The sequence below is a fragment of the Rhinopithecus roxellana genome, chromosome 19, assembly GCF_007565055.1.
Source record: "Rhinopithecus roxellana isolate Shanxi Qingling chromosome 19, ASM756505v1, whole genome shotgun sequence".
NCBI lineage: Eukaryota > Metazoa > Chordata > Mammalia > Primates > Cercopithecidae > Rhinopithecus > Rhinopithecus roxellana.
Window position 1 is genome coordinate 41961320 of NC_044567.1, and position 20309 is coordinate 41981628.

The following is a 20309-nucleotide window of genomic DNA, read 5'->3' on the forward strand; positions in this document are numbered from 1 at the left end:
TAGCTGGGCGTGGTGGTGGGCACCTGTTGTCCCAGCTACTCTGGATGCTGAAGCATGAGAATCACTTGAACCTGGGAGGCAGAGGCTGTAGTGAACCAAGATCACACCACTGCACTCCAGCCTGGGTGACAGAGCGAGACCCTGTCTAAAAAAAAAAAAAAAAAAGTAAATAAATAAAGGACATAAATTGGTACTATGAAGAAAAGAAACCAAGTGATGTGACTGAGAATAATTTAGAGAAACTTCACATCGGAAGGTCAGGAATGAGTCGAGTCTCTAAGGAGCTGATACATAATCTGAGTCCTAAAGAATGAGAAGCTTGCCATGCAATGAGGTGGGAAGGGGTGTTCCAGACAGAGGAAACAGCAAATTCAAAAGCCCTAGGCTAAGAATGATGGTGTCATGTTTAAGGAACAGAAGGAAGGCTGGAGCACAGTAAGTGTGAAGAAACAGAGTGTGAGATGAAGTCAGAGAGAGAGGCAGGGCTGTCAGCCAGGACAAGAAGTATAGGTTTGTTTTAGTCCTGCTGATGGATTAATTGGTGGGGAATGAAAGAGAGAAATCCAGGATGCTCCTAAGTTTTTGGCTTGGAAGGTGATGCCATTTAATGTATGAGGAAGTCTGCAGGAGGTCCAGATGGGGGTGCCTGGGGATAAGATTACCCTGGAGATTTCAAAGTGGCACTGGCTGTATGATCCTGAATATTTCAGCATGTGGGTGACATAAAGCCATGGACCAGGACGAGCTCCTCTGGGGAAATTGGTATAATCGAGAATATCTCAGCGTCCAGGTGCCTTTGACTCTGCCTGCCCTAACATACCTGGAAGCTGTTGTCTTAGTAATCAAGTGATTTGAAGCCAGTGGAGAGAAAAGTGTGACTATTATTCTCACCTGTCACCAGTTCTACCCTTTGGGCAGACGATGCACTTGGCTCTCCACTTGCCCTTCTCACTGATAAAGTTACATAAATGCCACCTTGGATGAAAAAAGAATGTTACCTCAGCTGCATAATTCTACACAGAGAATTCTTCTACCTACATAGTCTCAATTTTTACCCCTCCTTGTTGTGCTACCTATACAGAAATAATTTTCTGTCTTCTTCTCTTACCCCCACTTTTCTTTGCTGTATTTCTTTTTTCTTTTCTTTTCTTTTTTTTATGTTTTGTGTTTTAGAGATGGGGGTCTCACTATATCACCCTGGCTGGAGTGCAGTGGCTGTTCGCCGGCATTATCATCGCGCACCACAGCCTCAAAGTCCTGGACTCAAGTGATCCTCCTATAGCCTCTTGAATAGCTGGGACTACAGGTGCTGCATGCCACCATGCCTACCATACCGTCTTTCTCTTTTTTTTTTTTTTTTTTTTTTTTTGAGATGGAGTCTCATTGTGTCGCCCAGGCTGGAGTACAGTGGCGCGATCTGGGCTCACTGCAAGCTCCGCCTCCTGGGTTCACGCCATTTTCCCACCTCAGTCTCCCGAGTAGCTGGGACTACAGGCACCCACCACCACACCCGGCTAATTTTGTTTTTGTATTTTTAGTAGAGACGGGGTTTCACCGTGTTAGCCAGGATGGTCTGGATCTCCTGACCTCACAATCTGCCCACCTCATCCTCCCAAAGTGCTGGGATTACAGGCGTGAGCCACCGCGTCCGGCCACTATGCTGTATTTCTTAACTTAAAATAATTCCAGTCATAGCTGCTGTCTTAAGGAAAATGCACAAGTTGGGAATGAAACTAGATACCAAGACCAGCAAACCCTTAAATCTTTGCAAGTATCCAACTTCCCCTTGTGGATTTAACTCACGTTCATTTTCAGCAACCTCCATATCCTCTTCTCAATAAAGTAACTTTTCATAGACTCCTCTTTCTAGATAACTTTCCTAGTCCATTTCATTGTTTTTCTGCATTAATTCATTAGTATTTCAGAACTATTGTTTCCTTTTTTCCCTTTGCAAATGTACACTATTTTTGGATGCATAATGGATTAAAAGTGTTCTAGTGGCTTAATTTGGGAAGTTATTTCCTGCTCAAAATCGTGTGGCATCACGGTATAGCCACCAGGTTTGGGAATGAAAATCTGTTCCCAACCCTGACTCTGCCAGATGGCTGGGGACAAATTATTATTATTTTTATTTATTTTTATGTTTTGAGACGGATCTTGCTCTGTCGCCCAGGCTGGAGAGCAGTGGCGCCATCGCGTCTCACTGCAAGCTCCGCCTCCTGGGTTCATGCCATTCACCTGCCTCAGCCTCCGGAGTAGCTGGAACTACAGGCACCCGCCACCACGCCCGGCTAATTTTTTGTATTTTTAGTAGAGATGGGGTTTCACCGTGTTAGCCAGGATGGTCTCGATCTCCTGACCTCGCAATCTGCCTGCCTCGGCCTCCCAAAGTGCTGGGATTACAGGCATGAGCCACCATGTCCGGCCGGCTGGGGACAAATTATTTAATCTCTTTGAGCTCCTCTTTCTTTATCCACAAAGTGAGAATAAGTTCAATTTATTCTTGATCCTATTCAGGGTTCTCAGAAGGACTAAATAAAAGAATGCACATTTAGCATAGTGCCTGGTACATAGTAAATGCTCAATAAACAATTGATCTGGTTGATTTACCTTAGAGGGAACATTAACTACAGACTTTTGGAATGCAATCCATCTGTAAAAAGGGAACTGCTTTGAACATGGCAGTTACACTTCTGTTCTCAATTCAGGTGCTTCTATCTCAGACTTGCCTGACCTCATCTGGATGCCTGGTTCTCTTCCTTGTCTCCTCCCTTTCCCTTGGGGAGGATGGACAGAGGACTTTCTAAAGGTAGCCAGGGAATTAATGTCTCCCTAGAGGCAGTTTTGCTAGGTGAATGATTTGGGAGAGACCGGGTCACAGGTCGGCATGGCTGGCACTCCCTTGAGCCTCTCTCCACAAACACACCCAGCCCTTATCAGGGAGTTGGCTCTGGTTCTGGAACTCTGAAGCCTTGGATAGAGTGGGACGGAGGGGAAATTAACTGGCGGCGTCTCCTGTTTCCTGGCTGGGCTGCTGTGCCTAGTACTCTGGCAGGCAAGGTGGGGTGGAGGGCAGGATGGGGGTTGGGAGTGAGGGCCTTTTCCAGAGGTCGCTCAGAGGGGAAGTCCTGGGCCTTTCTTCCTAACTCGCCTCTGGGACCCTGTAGGTTGCAAGGCAGAGTTAAAAGTCTCAGTAAGCAGAATGAGCACATGCCCGGGACACCAGCCAAGCAGAGCCACTGAAAGAATGAGAAAAAGAAATTTTAAGCATTTGACATTTTATATTTCTACAAAAGCAGTGAAGTGGCTGTGCGCAGTGGCTCATGCCTATAATCCCAGCACTTTGGGAGGCCGAGGCAGGTGGATCATCTGAAGTCAGGAGCTCAAGGCCAGCCTGGCCAACATGGTGAAACCCTATCTCTACTAAAAATACAAAAAATTAGCCAGGAGTGGTGGCCAGTGCCTGTAGTCCCAGCTACTCGGGAGGCTGAGGCAGGAGAATCGCTTGAACCCGGGAGGTGGAGGTTGCAGTGAGCTGAGATCGCTTCATTGCACTCCAGCCTGGGGGGACGACAAGAACAAGACTCCGTCTCCACAAAAAAAAAAAAAAAAAAAAAAAAAAGGCACTGAAGTATTATAACAGGGATTATCAGGATTTATGGGCTCCCTTATACTTTTATGCTTAACATGCGTATATTCAAAAACATTTCAAACACATGCAGGAAGGGGCTCCTGCTCCTTAATGATGTCAGGGCTGAGTGCTCTAACATTCTGTGGGGTGGAGGCAGATCCACATCCCCGGGTGAAGAGGTGGTGGGACTGAAACTCTCTCTGCTCCTGGAGGTGTCCCTAACCCTTTTCTGTGAGGCTTTTTTCATGCCTCAGTTTTCCCCTGCAAAGGCAAGAGAAATGGTCTACTCTGCATGGGAGAAGGAGCAGGTGTGTGGGGTCAGGTTGGAGGAGTGGAAGCATGACAAAGGGATCCCAGGAGAACACACAAAACTGGGAAGTGGAGCTCCAGTTCTCATCCCAGCTTGACCACAAACCCTCTTGGGGGTCATTTTCCTTCTAGGCTTCCATTGTCCTGGGGACTTGTTCAGTGGTTCTCTTAAGGACTCTCTGAGTTCCATCTGGGATCATCCCTGCCCCACTTCATGGAGGCAGGGTCTAGACTGCTCCTCCTGGCCTTGAAGTTCAAGGACCAGGTTTTCTCTCTTCTCTATTTTCCACCCGTCCTCTCTCTTAGGGAGCCCAAGCCTTGAGCTGAATGGAGAGGAAGTTGGAAGGCTGTGCCCCTTAGGTGACTCACCCTACTCTGGCTTAAAAGCTTGTGCCAACATGCCTTACCCCCTTGATTAGGGCTGGGACCACTTTCCTGGGGAGTCACCTCTGAAAGTCCCTGGGAGTGGCTGTGGAGTCTGGGTAAAATGGAACTAGTTCTCCCGGGACCCAGCCAGCTTGATGGAATCACACAGTGCTAAGGATTTTATGCCTGCATCAGTCCTGACTTGTTCTGGGAGGGTGCATACAGCCAAGCCTATTTAGTGCCTAAGGGAAGGGAAATTTTGGCCATTTCTGCGCAGGGCAGGACCAATGATGAGGTGTAGCAAAATGAACCCAAGACCTGAGTCAGGAAGTCTGCATCATTGAACTGACAGGGCAAGGGCACTGGACTGAGAGTCTTGAGTTTTATTCCTGTTACTATGGCTAACTGTGTGTTCTTAGGCAAGTCTTGTGCCTCTCTGGGCTTCAGTTTCCTCCTCTATAAGATTAGGAGGTTGGATTATTCTTATCATTTTTGAGATGGAGTCTCGCTCTGTCACCCAGGCTGGAGTGCAGTGGCGAGATCTCAGCTCACTGCAAGCTTCGCCTCCTGGGTTCACGCCATTCTCCTGCCTCAGCCTCCCAAGTAGCTGGGACTACAGGTACCTGCCACCACACCCGGCTAATTTTTTATATTTTTAGTAGAGACAGGGTTTCACCGTGTTAGCCAAGATGGTCTCGATCTCTTGACCTCATGATCTGCCTGCCTCGGTCTTCCAAAGTGCTGGGATTACATGCGTGAGCCACTGTGCCCGGCCAGGAGGTTGGATTATTAGAGCTCTAATATATATTCCAGCTCTATTCATTATTCTAGCCCTGCTTCTGCAACTGACTAACTGTGTAAGCTAAGACAAAGTTACTTAATCTCTCTGTGCCCCAGTGTATAAAATGGGAGACAGAACACTGTTTTACCTTTCTCACAGGAGCATCATCAACATCTAAGAAGAAGGTTTGGGAAAGCTTTATGACAGTTGCCCTATTAACAATGTTATTTTTACCTCTATGGTCATGGAGCTTTATTGCTGGAAGGGACATTTGGTAGGTGAGTGTGCAGTACTCACCTTCTTTTTTTTTTTTTTTTTTTTTTGAGATGGAGTTTTGCTCTTGTTGCCCAAGCTGGAGTGCAATCGTGCAATCTCAGCTCACTGCAACCTCTGCCTCCTGGGTTCAAGCGATTCTCCTGCCTCAGCCTCCCGAGTAGCTGGGATTACAGGCGTGGGATTACAGGCGTGTGCCACCACGCCAGGGTAATTTTTTGTATTTTTAGTAGAAATGGGGTTTCATCATGTTAGCCAGGCTGGTCTCGAACTCCTGACCTCAGGTGATCTGCCCACCTCGGCCTTCCAAAGTCCTGAGATTACAGGCGTGAGCCACCATGCCCAGCCAGGACTCACCTTCTTAGACATCCTCCATATCATAGAATTTCAGCAGCAGAAATGAAATTAAGAATTTAAAAATTGCCAAATGCATGCAGAAACTGTCACTTTACCTATGATATACTCCATCTCATGTTACATTTTATTATTATTTTAGTTCCCATAGTGACTATTTGAGATTGTGCTTATCATTTAAGTGTATCTTTGGCATTATTAGCCAAGTCAAGATGCAGAGAATGGCAAGGTTTAGTGGCTCACGTCTGTAATCCTAGCACTTTGGAAGGCTGGGGCGGGAAGATTTCTTGAGGCCAGAATTTCGAGACCAGCCTGGCAACATAGTGAGACCCTGTCTCTACAAAAAAAAAAAAAAAAAAAAAAAAAAAAAGACGAATGATAGCTGGTATTCTGCCTTGATGTGTTCTATATATGAAAATATCGGGGCCAGGCGCGGTGGCTCAAGGCTGTAATTCCAGCACTTTGGGAGGCCGAGGCGGGCGGATCATGAGGTCAGGAGATCGAGACCATCCTGGCTAACACGGTGAAACCCCGTCTCTACTAAAAATACAAAAAATTAGCCAGGCGTGGTGGCGGGTAACTGTAGTCCCAGCTACTCAGGAGGCTGAGGCAGGAGAATGCCGTGAACCCGGGAGGCGGAACTTGCAGTGAGCTGAGATTGCGCCACTGCACTCCAGCCTGGGTGACAGAGCGAGACTCTGTCTCAAAAAAAAAAAGAAAGAAAATATTTTCTGGTAGTCAGGAGCACAATAAGCCCTAGACAACTGTAGAGCTTTTTGAAGATATCACACCTTCTTTGAACCTCACAATGACCTTGCAAGAATATAGACAGGACAGGTGTTGCTATTCCCATTTTAAAAATGAAGAAATTAAGTCTCAGGGGAGTGTAGTGTCTTACCAAAGTGACCTAGTGTGTGACAGAACCAGTACTCTAATCTGAATCTTCTGACATCTACCCTAGGATGTTTTATTTTGTATTTAAACAAGTGACTCAGAGGCTTTAAAACTAAAGGGGCAAGGGCCAAGCTGCTGTCTCTACTGGCGAGCTGACACTCAAGAAAAAGGTCAAACTGGGGTGTTTCTGGCTGGATTTCTCTTATTTGCTTTATAAGAAAGTGCAGGGTTAGAGCAGAGAAAATAAGTTGCTCAGGCAATGGGCTGTGGCTTTCAAATAGGGGCTGGGATCCTGTTTTCCATCACACCCAAAACAGGTTGTTTAACAGGCCACAGGCATTTGACTGGACTGAAGCATGTTTCTGTGTAAAGACAAACATCTGTTACCAGAATGATCTGCTTTCACTCTGTGGCTCCTGGGAGCTAGTGAAGACCTCAGGGCAGTGGGGTCAACTCAGCTCCTTTCCTTTATTTTGGGTAAAGGCTTCCCCTTCCCTTCCCTCTGCCTGACTCCCTTTCTTTTCTCCTTCTTTCCTTTGTCCTTCATTTTTCTTTTCTTTTCTTTTTTTTTTTTTGAGTCAGAGTCTTGTTCTGTTGCCCAGGCTGGAGTGCAGTGGCATGACCTCGGCTCCCTGCAACCTCTGCCTCCTGGGCTCAAGCGATTCTCCTGCCTCAGTCTTCCGAGTAGCTGGGATTACAGGCGTGCACACTGTGCCCGGCTAATTCTGTATTTTTAGTAGAGATGGGCTTTGCCATGTTGGCCAGGCTGGTCTCAAACTCCTGACCTCAAGTGATCCACCCAACTTGGCCTCCCAAAATGCTGGGTTGACAGGTGTGAGCCACTGCACCCAGCCCCTTTGTCCTTAGTCTTATAGTCACAAAGTTCTATCTGGGTATAACCTAGATACCTCTTGCTATAATCCCTGCTCCTTCTTTCTCTCTCTGTCTTTTTTTTTTCTTTCTTTCCTTTTTTTTTTTTTTTGAGATAGGGTCTTGCTCTGTCGCCCCGGCTGGAATGCAGTGGTATGATCACAGCTCACTACAAACCTTGACTTCCTGGGCTCAAGTGATCCTTGTACCTCAGCCTCCTGAGTAGCTGGGACTACAGGCATGTGCCATTGTGCCTCGCTAATTTTTCAATTTTTATAGAGATGGAGTCTCTCTATGTTGCCCAGGCTGGTCTCGAACTCCTGGCCTCAAATGATTCTTCTACCTTGGCATCCCAAAGTACTGGGTTTACAGCCATCATGAGCCTTTGTGACCAGCCCTCCTTTCATTTTCTGTCCTTAAGGAAGATGGAAAACAGTAGCCAGTTAGTCTTTATCCAGACCACATCTTGTACTCTTTCTCTAATGCCAAATAAATATACCGTGTGGACTCATGGTTCTCACTAGACTTGTGGGGCTAAGTTTAGGGCACAAAATAATGCCTTGATCAAGGGTGGGTTTAAGGAGATATTTTCCAACCATCTCTCGCTGCTATTAGGGTCATGCTTCCACTACCCAAATCCTGGTAATCGGCTAGACAAGTGCTTTTGCACCAACTGTGGTCCTCTAGAACCCTTCAGAGCCTCTTCTGCACTTCTATTCACCCTGTACCCATGAGTCACTGAGCTAAGTTCTTGGGAATGGCTTCCACACCCAGGCTTCTGGGTTTCTGACTCACGAAAAGTCAAATGAATGGCTCTGGGGTATGAGAAACAGACACTGCATCTGGGGGTGGATACTCCACAGAAGCTCCAGTGTCTCCCTGGAGAAACAAACTATCCAGCTCCTTATACTGGCACACTGGGAGTAGCTGTACAGATATAGCTAGACCACCCAGTGGAAGGCAGGTCCTGAAACTACTGCCTGGCTGTTCTAAAGAAGGTCCAAGCAAAGCAAATATTAGATAGATCCCTTGGGAATCTGTGTCACCCAAGCACAGGACAGTGTCTGGCTTGGAATGGGAGTGGGGGACAGGGTGATGATGTCATCCGTTAATTCTCAGTCTTGCAACTCAGCAGTGCATGCTCTTCCTCCTTACTAGTGCTGTCAGCAGCTCTAGTTTTCCTAAGTGGGCAACAATGAACTTGTTTGTTCACAACACAGCTTTGTAAGCAGTTAGTCTCCTCCCTGGGAAAGCCCACTCTGAAAAGGCCTCGACTTTGTTACATTGTGTGCACACAGAGGACGCATAGAGCCATGTACACAGGGTACAGGAATACACCCAGAGACTTGAGAATACAGGCACATCCAGACAGACAGACATGGACACAAAGGCAGATGATATATACACACACACAGGCACACACATATATAGAGGCACAAGCATACAAGCATACCAAAGCCAAACAGTGTTAGAGCTAGAGAGAATCTTAGAAGTCATTTAAGAAATTTAGCCCCCTTATGTTACAGGAGAGGAAACTGCAGCCAAGTGAAGGAACTACCTATGATCACACAGCTGCTTTTTATTATTTCTTTCTTTCCTGTGCCCTTTTGGTTTAATTTGTTCTTTCTTCAGATTCTTAAAGTGGAAGCTTAAATCATTGACCTAAAATTTTTCTTCTTTCTTACTATAGGAATTTAAAGCTGTAAATTTCATTTAAAGCTCTGCTTTAGCTGCATCTCACAAATATTGATATAAAATGTTGTATTTTCATTACTATTTAGTTTCATTGCTCTGATGATTTCTGAATCAACTCATAAGTAATTTAGGAGTGTGTTGTTTAATTTCCAAATATCTGGGGCTCTGCTAGATGTCTTATTGCTATTGATTTTAAAATTAGTTCTGTTTTGGTAAGAAAACACAATTTGCAACATTTAAATTTTTGTTGTTGTTGTTGTTGTTGAGACAGAGTATTGCTCTGTTGCCCAAGCTGGAGTGCAGTGGCGCGATCTCGGCTCACTGCAACCTCCGCCTCCCGGTTTCAAGTAATTCTTCTGTCTCCGCCTCCCAAGTAGCTGGAATTACAGGCACACACCATAACGCCCAGCTAATTTTTGTATTTTTAGTACAGACGGGGTTTCACGATGTTGGCCAGGCTAGTCTCGAACTCCTGACCTCAGGTGATCCACCCGCCTCAGCCTCCCCAGGTGCTGGGATTACAGGCATGAGCCACCGCACCCGGCTTTATTTTATTTATTTATTTTTTTTGAGACAGAGCCTCGCGCTCTTGCCCAGGCTGAAGTGCAACAGCGCAATCTCGGTTCACTACAACCTCTGCCTCCTGGGTTCAAGAAATTCTGCCTCAGCCTCCCTACTAGCTGAGATTACAGGCGTTTGCCACTATGCCTGGCTAATTTTTACTATTTTTAGTAGAGATGAGGTTTCACCATGTTGGTCAGGCTGGTCTCCAACTCCTGACCTCAAATGATCCTCCTGCCTTGGCCTCCCAAAGTGCTGGGATTACAGGCATGAGCCACCACACCTGGCCTTTTGCAAAATTTAAATTTTTTAAATGAACTGAGACTTATTTTATGGCCCAGCCTAATGGTCTCAGTTGGTAAATTATTGATATGCACTTGAAAAGAATGTGTATCTGGAGTTCTCAAGTGTAGTTTTCTATCAACATCAATTAGGTCAAGAAGGTTTACAGTATTGTTCAAGTCTGCTACATCCTGACTGATTTTTTTTGTCTATTTTTTCTATTCATTATTGGGAGAGTAGTGTTAAAGTTTCCAACTCTCCAGTTCCAAAAGGCCACATATAATGTGATCCCATTTATATGAAATGTCCAGGATATCCAAATATATGTACACAGAAATTAATCTGTAGAGGCTGAGTATGGTGGTTCAAGTCTGTAATCCCAGAAATTTGGGAGCCCGAGGCAGGCAGATCATTTGAAGTCAGGAGTTCAAAACCAGCCTGGCCAACATGGTGAAACCTCCATCTCTCACTTTCCACTTGACACATCCCATTTCCCACTTCACACTGATGTTCCAATTCACAAATGTATTAATTTTTTTTTTTTTAAATGTGTAGAGACAGGGTCTCTCTATGTTGCTCAGGCTGGTCTCAAACTCCTTGGCTCAAGCAATCCTCCAGCCTCGGCCTCCCAAAGTGCTGGGATTAAAGGCATGAGTCACTGTGCCTGGCCACAAATGTACTAATCTTACAATAGCAGAATTCCATTTACTTGCCCCCGCTTGCCTTGTGCCATTGTCATAACTGTTACTTTTACATGTGTTTTAAAGTCCAACTTATGGCCATAAGGGGGCATAGTCATAAGTTGGACTTTAAAACAAACGAAAAGAAGTAGTTACGACAGTGGCACAGCACCTGGCCAAAGGAAGCAGGGGTGGGTAAATAAAATTCTACTGTTGTAGAATAGTAGAAATCCAGCCTGTAATCCCAGCACTTTGGAAGGCCGAGGCAGGAGGATTGCTTAAGTCCAAGAGTTTGAGACCAGCCTAGGCAACATGGGGAGACCTCATCTTTACAAAAATATTTTAAAATTAGTTGGGCATGGTGGTGCGTGTCTGTAGTTCCAGGTACTCAGGAGGCTGAGGCACGAGAATCACTTGAGCCCAGGAGACTGAGGCTGCAGTGAGCCATGGCTGTCTCAAAAAATAAAGTCCAACTTACAATGTTATCATTTTGCTTTAAGCAGCCAGTTGTCTTTTACAGAAATTATGACAAGGGAAAAAAGTGTTTTATGTTTACTCATTTCCAAGCTTTGTTGGAGTAGGTCTTACTCTAGTTCATGGTGCTTACACCTAAAGCATGGCATTGCTGGTGTTTCAGATAGATGCCCAGGGTGTTGAAGAGGTTTTTCCATTTTGGCTGGCCCACACTGCCGATATCTTCCAGAACTGCTCAACTTCTCCAGTTTTATTTCCTGTTCTCAATCACATAGCAGCTGTTCTCTGGTAAGTGTCACACAGTCTCGCCCTACACGTGCTAGCACAGTCCCCAGGCAAGGACTTGCAGTGAACCCCATACAGACTTATGGGAACCCCCTTCAGTATAGCTCCCTCCTCTGTAATGCACCGCTCCACAGATTCCAGCTACTTCAACAGCCCTGAACTCTGAGCTTTGTCCCTCAGCACAGCAGGACTGCTGTGCTCTGCTTGAGGTCTAGTTCCCCGCACTGCAGTCGGGAATTGTCTCCAAGCAAAGGACAGGGGCAATTGTGGGGCTCACTTTCTGGGTTTTCCTTCTGTGGATGGTTGTTCCCTAAATGACACAATATCTCCCATTCCTACATTCTTCTCACAACATGACTTTAACACTCCTCCCAGCAATTGTGGGGTCTATCTTCCCTACCCTTGAACTTGGGAGGGGGCTGTGACTGCTCTAGCCAATAGAGAGCAGTAGAAGCCATAGTAGGTCATAAAAAGGATATAGTTCCTCTCTCTTCTCCCCACTTCCAACACTCATCCCCAGGGGCCAGACACCATGTTATAAGGAAGCCCAAACTAACCCACATGGACAGACCATGTGGATAGGTCCACGTGAAAAATAACTGAGGCCACCAGCCGACAGCCAGCATCGACCGCCAGATATCAACACACTTCAGATGATTCCAGTCCCAGACACTGTAGAATGGAGACAAGCTGCCTTGATGTGCCCTATTTGAAATTTCGACTCACAGTATCTGTGAACTCAATAAATGGTTGTTTTACTTCACTAAGTTTTGGGGGTAATTTGTAATGTTGTCATAGTAACTAAAATACTCTCTTAGGGAATTGCAGCTCTGTGCTGTCTGCTGTCCAATGCTGAAAATAGTCGCCTTACATATTTTGTCCTGTATTATTGTCGTGAGGGAGATAGTCTTCAAGCCCAGACTTTAAGCCAAAGCTGTATTCTCTAAAGTCATGATAAAGGTAATAACAACATTGAGAGCAACTTCCTTTTATAGACTGCTTTCTATATCCTATGAACTGTGCTAGGCATTGTACATATGTTATTTCAATGAAACCATACAACAATCTTGTGAAATAGGCATTATTAACCCCCATTGTATGGAGAAGAAAACTGAGGTTCATAGAGGTTAAATGAGTTATCCATGGTTTACGTATGGGTTTGTCTGGCCCTGAAGCTCATGCAATTACCCATATAAAAAACACATATAGACACATTCCCAGTTGTGTGTGTATATATGTAATATATGTATACATACACACACACGTGTACATGCATAGGCGTATAGAGACACATACATACCCATTACACATTTCCAGAGTTTTTATGCTTTTAAAATATTTTCTTGTTCTCAGAGTTAAAAATCCCCTTCCCCTCAATTTATGTTAAATAGACTGAAAGAAAATCTGCTGGATATTAAGTTTCCCAAGCATACCCCAAGATGAAATTCTCTCCATCTGGGGCCACCACAGGCATGGGCAGCAGAGATATGTCTCTGTTCCCTTGCCAGGGATTGCCTGGGACCCGAACTTGCAGGGAGGTGGGGTGGGACTCTTAAACAAGACTTCACTTGGCAGACAGAAGCCTTCTCCTGGGGCTGCAAGGACTCTGTACTTGATGTTGTAAGAGTCTCAATTCAGAGAAACAAAGTGCTTCTCTGAATGTGCAGAGAAAGCAGAGAGCACAGAGCAAGAGCCCAGTGCTAGGAAGGAAAGGAGTGGAAGGCGATGAGAGATAATCCCTTGTTGAAGCAGCGTCATTTCCAAATATTCCCCCGTAGTGATGGGAGCTGGCTGATGGAAGGATGAGGCATTCAGAGAGGGCCCTCTTCATTCTGCAGTTTCCCCAAATTCAGCTTGCCCTTCCAGGGAAGGGGAGTAGGGAGGATACTGAGAAGCTCTCAATGGGCAGTTTGAGGGCAGGAAAGAAGCTCTTAGAGGAGCAAGAGTCTCAGGGCAGAGCATTGAGCTCAGTAATTCAGAACCTGTTCATATTCCAGCTGGGCGTGGTGGCTCACGCCTGTAATCCCAGCATTTTGGGAGGCTGAGGGAGGCGGATCACTTGAGGTCAGGAGTTTGAGACCAGCCTGGCCAATATGGTGAAACCCCGTCTCTACTAAAAATACAAAAATTAACCCGGCATGATGGCGCATGCTTGTAATTCCAGCTATTCGGGAGGCTGAGGCAGGAGAATCGCTTGAACCAGGGAGGCAGAGGTTGCAGTGAGCCAAAATCGCGCCATTGCACTCCATCCCGGGAGACAGAGCGAGGCTGTGTCTCAAAACAAAAACAAAACAAAACAAAACCTGTTCAAATTCCTTCTCCTTAAAATAGTGTAGACCCTGGTCGTATTCTTGAGAAGTAAGCACACAGGCGGACATGCTTCTCTAGGGGGAGAAAAGAAACGATACTGTTGTGTTATTACAATCATTTTGTTTTGTTTTGTTTTGCTTTGCTTTGCTTTTGAGACAGAGTCTCGCTCTGTCGCCCAGGCTGGAGTGCAATGGCAGGATCTTGGCTCACTGCAACCTCTGCCTCCCGGGTTCAAGTGATTCTCCTGCCTCAGCCTCCCGGGTAGCTAGGATTATAGGCGCCCGCCACTACGTCCGGCTAATTTTTGTATTTTTAGTAGAGACGGGCTGGTCTCGAACTCCTGACCTACGGTGATCCGCCCACCTCAGCCTCCGAAGTGCTGGGATTACAGGCATGAGCCACTGCGTCCGGCCTACAATCACTTTTATCTAGAAAATAGATGCCCCATATTGATCCCCACCCCTACTTCACAAAAAAATTCCCCTTGCGCAACCTGCAGCAAGCAAGTTGAGTCCAAAGCAAGAAAATGGAAAGGGAGCTCTCTAAGGTTCCTGCCCCCTTTTCACAAGTTCAGTCCTGAAGCCCCGTTTAAAGCTCCTTAGAATAAACTCTTGAGAGTATACTACTCTTGCACATTTTACACACAAAGCAACTAGTTCTGAGCAGTTTAAATGCCTTGCCCAAGCCGGTCAGCGGCGGTCCCCAGCCAGGAAGCCAGCGCTGTGTTCCGCGTCCCGGCCAGCCAGCGGTACCCTCTCCACAGCACCAAACTGAGGCTTCCACACCGTTCGCGGGCACCCGACGAATGAACGTCATTCTCTCCAGCCTAGGTGGTGAGGGAGAGTGGCCCCGTGCCAAACTAGGGTAGGAGGTCCCCTCTGGGCTCTTGTCTGTCTGTCCGGTCTTGTTTCTGCACCCACCCCAGCCCATCAGTGCGGATTCGCGTGCCTGTGTGGTTCCAGCCCGGCACGGGGAAAAAACTGCCCGGCTCTTTATGTTCAAGTGCGAAGGGGGCGGAGGACGGGGGAGGGTAACGCAGATTGTCTGCTCACAGGGGACTGCCAGGTGGCCTGACTGCCGAGTTCTGACAGGTCTCAAGCACGCGCACCGCTCTCCGCCAGGTACACACCGCGTACCTCCGCCTCCTTGCGCAGCTCCTGGCCTCCGCGCTCCGTGGGCTGGGCGTCCAGGCGGTCCCACAGCAGCAGCGGCAGGGCGCGCAGCAGGAGGCCGACGCGCGCGACCATCTCACTGCCTCTGGTGCAGCCCGACTCGAGGAGCTACTGCGCGCAGGGAGCCAGCCGGCAGTCAGCCGCGCCCGGGACCCCGGGGATGGCAATGCTCTGCGCCGACCCCGCGCAGAGTGGGACTGTCCCGGGGTTTCGCCAGTGCCCCAGCTCCGCGTGCTGGGCCGCTCCTCCGCTGCGCTTCGCTGGGAGCCGGCCAGAGGTCGTCCAGCCCGGGCAGTGCCTGCCCGCGGGTCCGCCGGCCCCGGGGACCGAGAGAGGGAGGAAGGAAAGGCAGGCGGAGGGGGCGGAGGCCCGTCACTCCCGCCCCACCCACCCCGCTCCGCCGCTGGAACGCGCAGCGGTCCCAGAGCCTCTTCCGTTCGCTGCACGGCCTCGCCCTGCGCCCGCCACCGCCCTACGGGTCGGTCCTCTCGCCCGCCACCTCCAGTTGACCCGGATCTGTCCAGGGAGGGTGAGGGAAGAAAGGCCTTCTCCTGGCAAGCGTGGCTACCTAAGACTTCGATGAAGAGAGGTCTTGGTCTACCTGAGGGTCGTTGATTGTTTCAGCTGGGTGGGGAGCGAGGCCCCCCACCCAGGGTCGGGGTGTAAGAGAAGGACCACAGGGCTGGGGTCAGAACTGGGTTTGAGTTCCAGACTTGCTCCTTTGCTAGCCCTTTGAGTCCTGCCTCAGCCACCTGCTGGCTGTGTGGTGTTGGACCAGTCACTCACCCTCTCTGAACCCACTTTTCTCATCAGTAAATGGGATAATAAGAATACCGTTATCCTGTGACTGTTGGGGAGATTTAATGAGATAATAATGCCTGTAAATTACTGAGCAGGGTGCATGGCATCACGAAGTCCGCACTTAATAAGGGGTAGGCTGCAGCTGTGTGATCTTTGGTGAAGGATTTAACTACTTCGAGCATCAGTTTCCTTATCAATAAAATGACAGCATATGATATTTAGTGCCCAGCGTTGCATGAGGATGAAAAGAGAAAATGAGTGTAAAGTGCCTGATTTTATATATCCCACAAGGATGGCGTGAAACAGTTTACGCGTAAGCCTTTGCTAAACTCACATTGAGCAAAAAGTAAACTGTTTTCATTATCTGTCTAACTGAGAGCTGGCTGCTGTCTCACTTCTACTCAGTTCACTACTTTGTAAAATGCAAATGGAAAATGATACTGAGCTCTGGGGGTCATTGTGGGTTTAGATGAGTTAATGTGTGTAAAAATAATCTGGAATCCCTAAAGTGCTGAACAAAAATAATGCTGTGTTCCAACCCTAAGGCTCAGGGCCTCGGTATCACACAATGTTTTCATACTATTTAGAAAAATACACCACTTGTGTGGAGGAATTGGAAAAAGCGCCCCCCCCCCCCGCTTTTTTTTTTTTTTTTTATGAGATGGAGTCTTGCTCTGTTGCCCAGGCTAGAGTGCAGTGGCTCGATCTTGGCTCACTGCAGACTCTGCCTCCCGGGTTTAAACGATTCTCCTGCCTCAGTCTCCTGAGTAGCGGGGATTACAGGCGCCCACCATCGCGCCTGACTAATTTTTGTATTTTTTAGTAGAGACGGGGTTTCACTATCTTGGATAGATTGGATAGACTGGTCTGGAACTCCTGACCTCATGATCCACCCTCCTCGGCCTCCCAAAGTGCTGGGATTACAGACATGAGCCACCGTGCCCAGCTGGAAAAAGCCCTTTTAATAGACATTTTATGTGTGTATATATGTACATATGTATTTTTAAGACAGGGTCTTGCTCTGTCGCCCAAGCTGGAGTGCAGTAGCACGATCACAGCTCACTGTAGCCTTGACTTTCAAGGCTCAAGCAATCCTCCCATCTCAGCCTCCTGAGTAGCTGGGATTGCAGGCACGTATCACCGTACCTGACTAAATTTTTAATGTTTTATAGAAGAAGGGATGGAAAGATTCTGCCTGGAGAAAGAATTGGCAAACTTAGGTCTGACTCCAGCTTGGTCCACAGTGTCTTTACCAACTGATGATCATCAGAGCTCCCTGCCCAAAGCAGGGCTATCTGGCCTGTCAAAATGCATCTATTGGTAAAAGCCACCATATGTCATGCCATACCTGTAACCACACACACACACACACACACACACACACTCTCTCTCTCTCTCTCTCTCTCCTGCTTTCTAAGGTTGCCAGGTGAAACAGAAGATGCCCAATTAATCTTGAATTTCAGATTAATGATGAATAATTTTTGGTATTAACTGTCCCAAATATTGCATAGCACCCATTTACTTTTTAAAATATTCATTAATCTGAAATTCAAGTTTAACTGGAGTCCTGTATTTTTATTTGCTAAATCTAGTAATCCTATCTCACTCTCCTTCAGAAGCTCCCTCCCCAAGGTCCATTGCAGGGTTTTGCTTGAATCGGCAGCCATGTTACAGTCTGTTCTTTTTGGGGGGGATATGTGTTGAGTATAGGGTCTTGCTGTGTTGCCCATGCTGGCCTCAAACTCCTGGGCTCAAATGATCCTCCTGAGCAGCTGGGACTACAGGCATGCATCACCACACCCACCCCACAGAAGGAAGGAGAACCTTCCTACTAGTTGCCTGACAAGGCTGGAAGCTCTCTAAGAGCAAGAGGCAGTTCAGCCTCATATCCACTATCTCTGGGGCACCAACCCAGGCAGGGATGCTTCTTACGAATGTGCACAGGGCATCCTCAGAGAGGGGGCATAGATGGCAAAGAGATCCATCCTCAACTCTAGACACCCTGTGGCTCCCTGATGGGGATGCACCTGCACATCCTTTTTCTCATTGGTCTGCCCAGAGAAGTGCCTTTTAAAAATTGGTATGCCCAGGATGGATGCCCCTTTTTCATTGGTTGGTTGGAAGGTGACCAGGGCCTGTTTCCAGTTAGTCTCCCTCAAAGGAATGCCTGTTTCTTTTTATTTCATTCTTTAGAGACAGGGTCTTGCTCTGACTCTCAGGCTCGAGTACAGCAGCATAGTCAGGGTTCACTGCAGGCTTGACCTCTCAGGCTCAAGCCATCCTCCCACCTCAGCTTCCAGAGTAGCAGAGACTACAGGACACACCACCACACCCGGCCAGGAATGCCTGTTTCTAAAATGTTTATTCTGGCTGGGAATGCCTGCTCTAAAATGTCTATTCCGACCGGGCGTGGTGGCTCATACCTGTAATCCCAACATTTCAGGAGGCTGAGATGGGAGGATCACTTGAGCCCAGGAATTCAAGACCAGTCTGGCCAACATAGTGAGACACACTATGTCTGTGTCACATCCTAGAGGTTCTCCATTTCAGCTTCACTGGGAAGAGAGGGTACGAGGAGAAGTCCTGGTTCTCTGGAGGGCTGAATGTCTGGGAGGAGACAGGCTTGGCCACTTGGAAAGCTGATCCTGCCTCTCTCTGCATCCCAGCCTAGCTCTGGTCCCTGAACCCCTCAAACTAGCACCCCTCTGTGCATTTGAAAGTTGATTTTCTCTGTTTTCCTTTTGTGTTCTTGTTTGGATTATTTCATCCCATCCTTTCCTCTCCCTATGCCATCTCTGCTTGTGGTCACCTTGAAGTGCCATCCAGACTTGAAACTGCCTGCAAGAATTTATGCAGAACAAAGCTTTCTCCACCCATACGCTTACCCCGGACTTCAACCCTGCCTTTGCGTAGGATGTCTCTTTCCCGGGAAGATAACATATTTCCACGGTTTGAATTTGGGTAGCAGGAGGTTCCGGTTCCCTTCTTCCTCTGAAGATTACTCATAAATCCCAGAGCACCAAATTTTGTGATCTTCAAAATCCAGGGGCCTGTGAAGCCCCACAAGTGACTTGCTGTATGTTTTCATGTCTAGTACATATCCTGAGCCAAATTCACTTTGGATGGGGTGGGAAGGGTGGGCAGCAGTTTGCTGTGTGGATGCTGGGAGGATGGGAACGGGTCCAAGGAGCAAAGGAAGATGAAAGCAGGGCAGTTTATTGACAAGAGACTCAGTTCATAGGATGGGTATCTGGAGAGTTACTGGAGAATGGCTTTGGATCAGGGATTCTCAAACCATGACCCAAAGATTACCCACATCCAAAAGAATACCGTGGTGGCAAGTCCCTACGTTAATCCAATACCATTATTTCCTCCTCTGGTAGGAGTGGGTGTGGGAATGGGAATGAGGAGTTGGAACAAATGATAGTGATTAATACTTGTTGAGAGATTAACATGGGCCACATATGTGGTATGTACTTTACATAAATCATGTCATTGACTCATTGCAACTTCCTTATGAGAAAGTTACTATTATAAGCATCCTAATTTTAAATATGAGGAAACTGAGGCACAGAGAGATTGTATCACTTGTCCAGAGTCACAAATCTTATAATGATTTTTCATTTTTGTTTTTTTTGTTTTTTTTTTTTTTTTGAGACAGAGTCTCGCTCTGTTGCCCAGGCTGGAGTGCAATGGTGCGATCTCAGCTCACCACAACTTCCGCATCCCAGGTTCCAACAATTCTCCTGCCTCAGCATCTCAAGAAACTGGGATTACAGGCACCCGCAACCATACCTGACTAATTTTTTTTTTTTTTTTGTATTTTTAGTAGAGATGGGGTTTTGCCATGTTGACCAGGCTGTTCTCAAACTCCGGGCTTCAGGTGATCCACCTGCCTCAGCCTCCCAAAGTGCTGGGATTATAGGTGTGAGCCACTGCACCTGGCCACAGATCTTATAATGGAACCTGTAATTCAACCTGGATGCTGTAACTCCAGATCTAGGGCCTATAAATACTACACTACCCTGCCTCAAGTCAAATTTATAAAATGTGATTCTTAGATCACCTGCATTGAATCACCTGAAAAATTCAGATTCCAGAGCCCTACTCCAGACCTATTGAATTACTAATTGGTAAATACCAACTTCCAGGAGGAAGATAGGTTTTCCCAGGGTCTGTTTCTCTCCTTCCTTCTCTCCCTGTTTTGGCTGAGCAGATTCCTGACCCAGCTTGGCTGGTAGTTCTCTTCACACCTCCTCTTCAAAGAGAGCTGCTTCTCCTGCTTCCCTCTCTCTGCAATGGGGCTTGGCTTAGATCCACAGTGCCTCCCAGCACTCCCAGAGTGGACAGGATCCTGTGGAACTCATGCCAGGGCCTGGGCACATTGCCTGCCCAGGGGAGTGTCTGGCAGCTGCTGCTTCCCAGTCCTTCCTCCTGCTGACAGAAGACAACAGCAGAACCCCTTGAATCAAGCAGGATGTGTGAACCTGGACAAGGTTCCTCTGGGCCTCAGTTTCTCTCTTTGTAATATGGGGAACAATCAGCTTTGTCTCTGCCCCTTCCTCCTCCCC

General features: G+C 47.3%; 1 protein-coding gene across 3 annotated transcripts in view; it reads right to left on the reverse strand.

Annotated features, from left to right (window-relative positions):
- The window catches only part of MMP28 (matrix metallopeptidase 28), a 29826-nt gene extending 14484 nt beyond the window's left edge, over nt 1–15342 (reverse strand). For all 3 annotated transcript variants that reach the window (XM_030924251.1, XM_010385193.2, XM_010385192.2), the window contains exon 1: nt 14902–15342. In XM_030924251.1, coding sequence (XP_030780111.1) covers nt 14902–15012 — 111 coding nt within the window. In that variant the 5' untranslated portion in view covers nt 15013–15342. The remainder of the gene's footprint in view (nt 1–14901) is intronic.
- Nucleotides 15343–20309: the final 4967 nt, after the last annotated feature.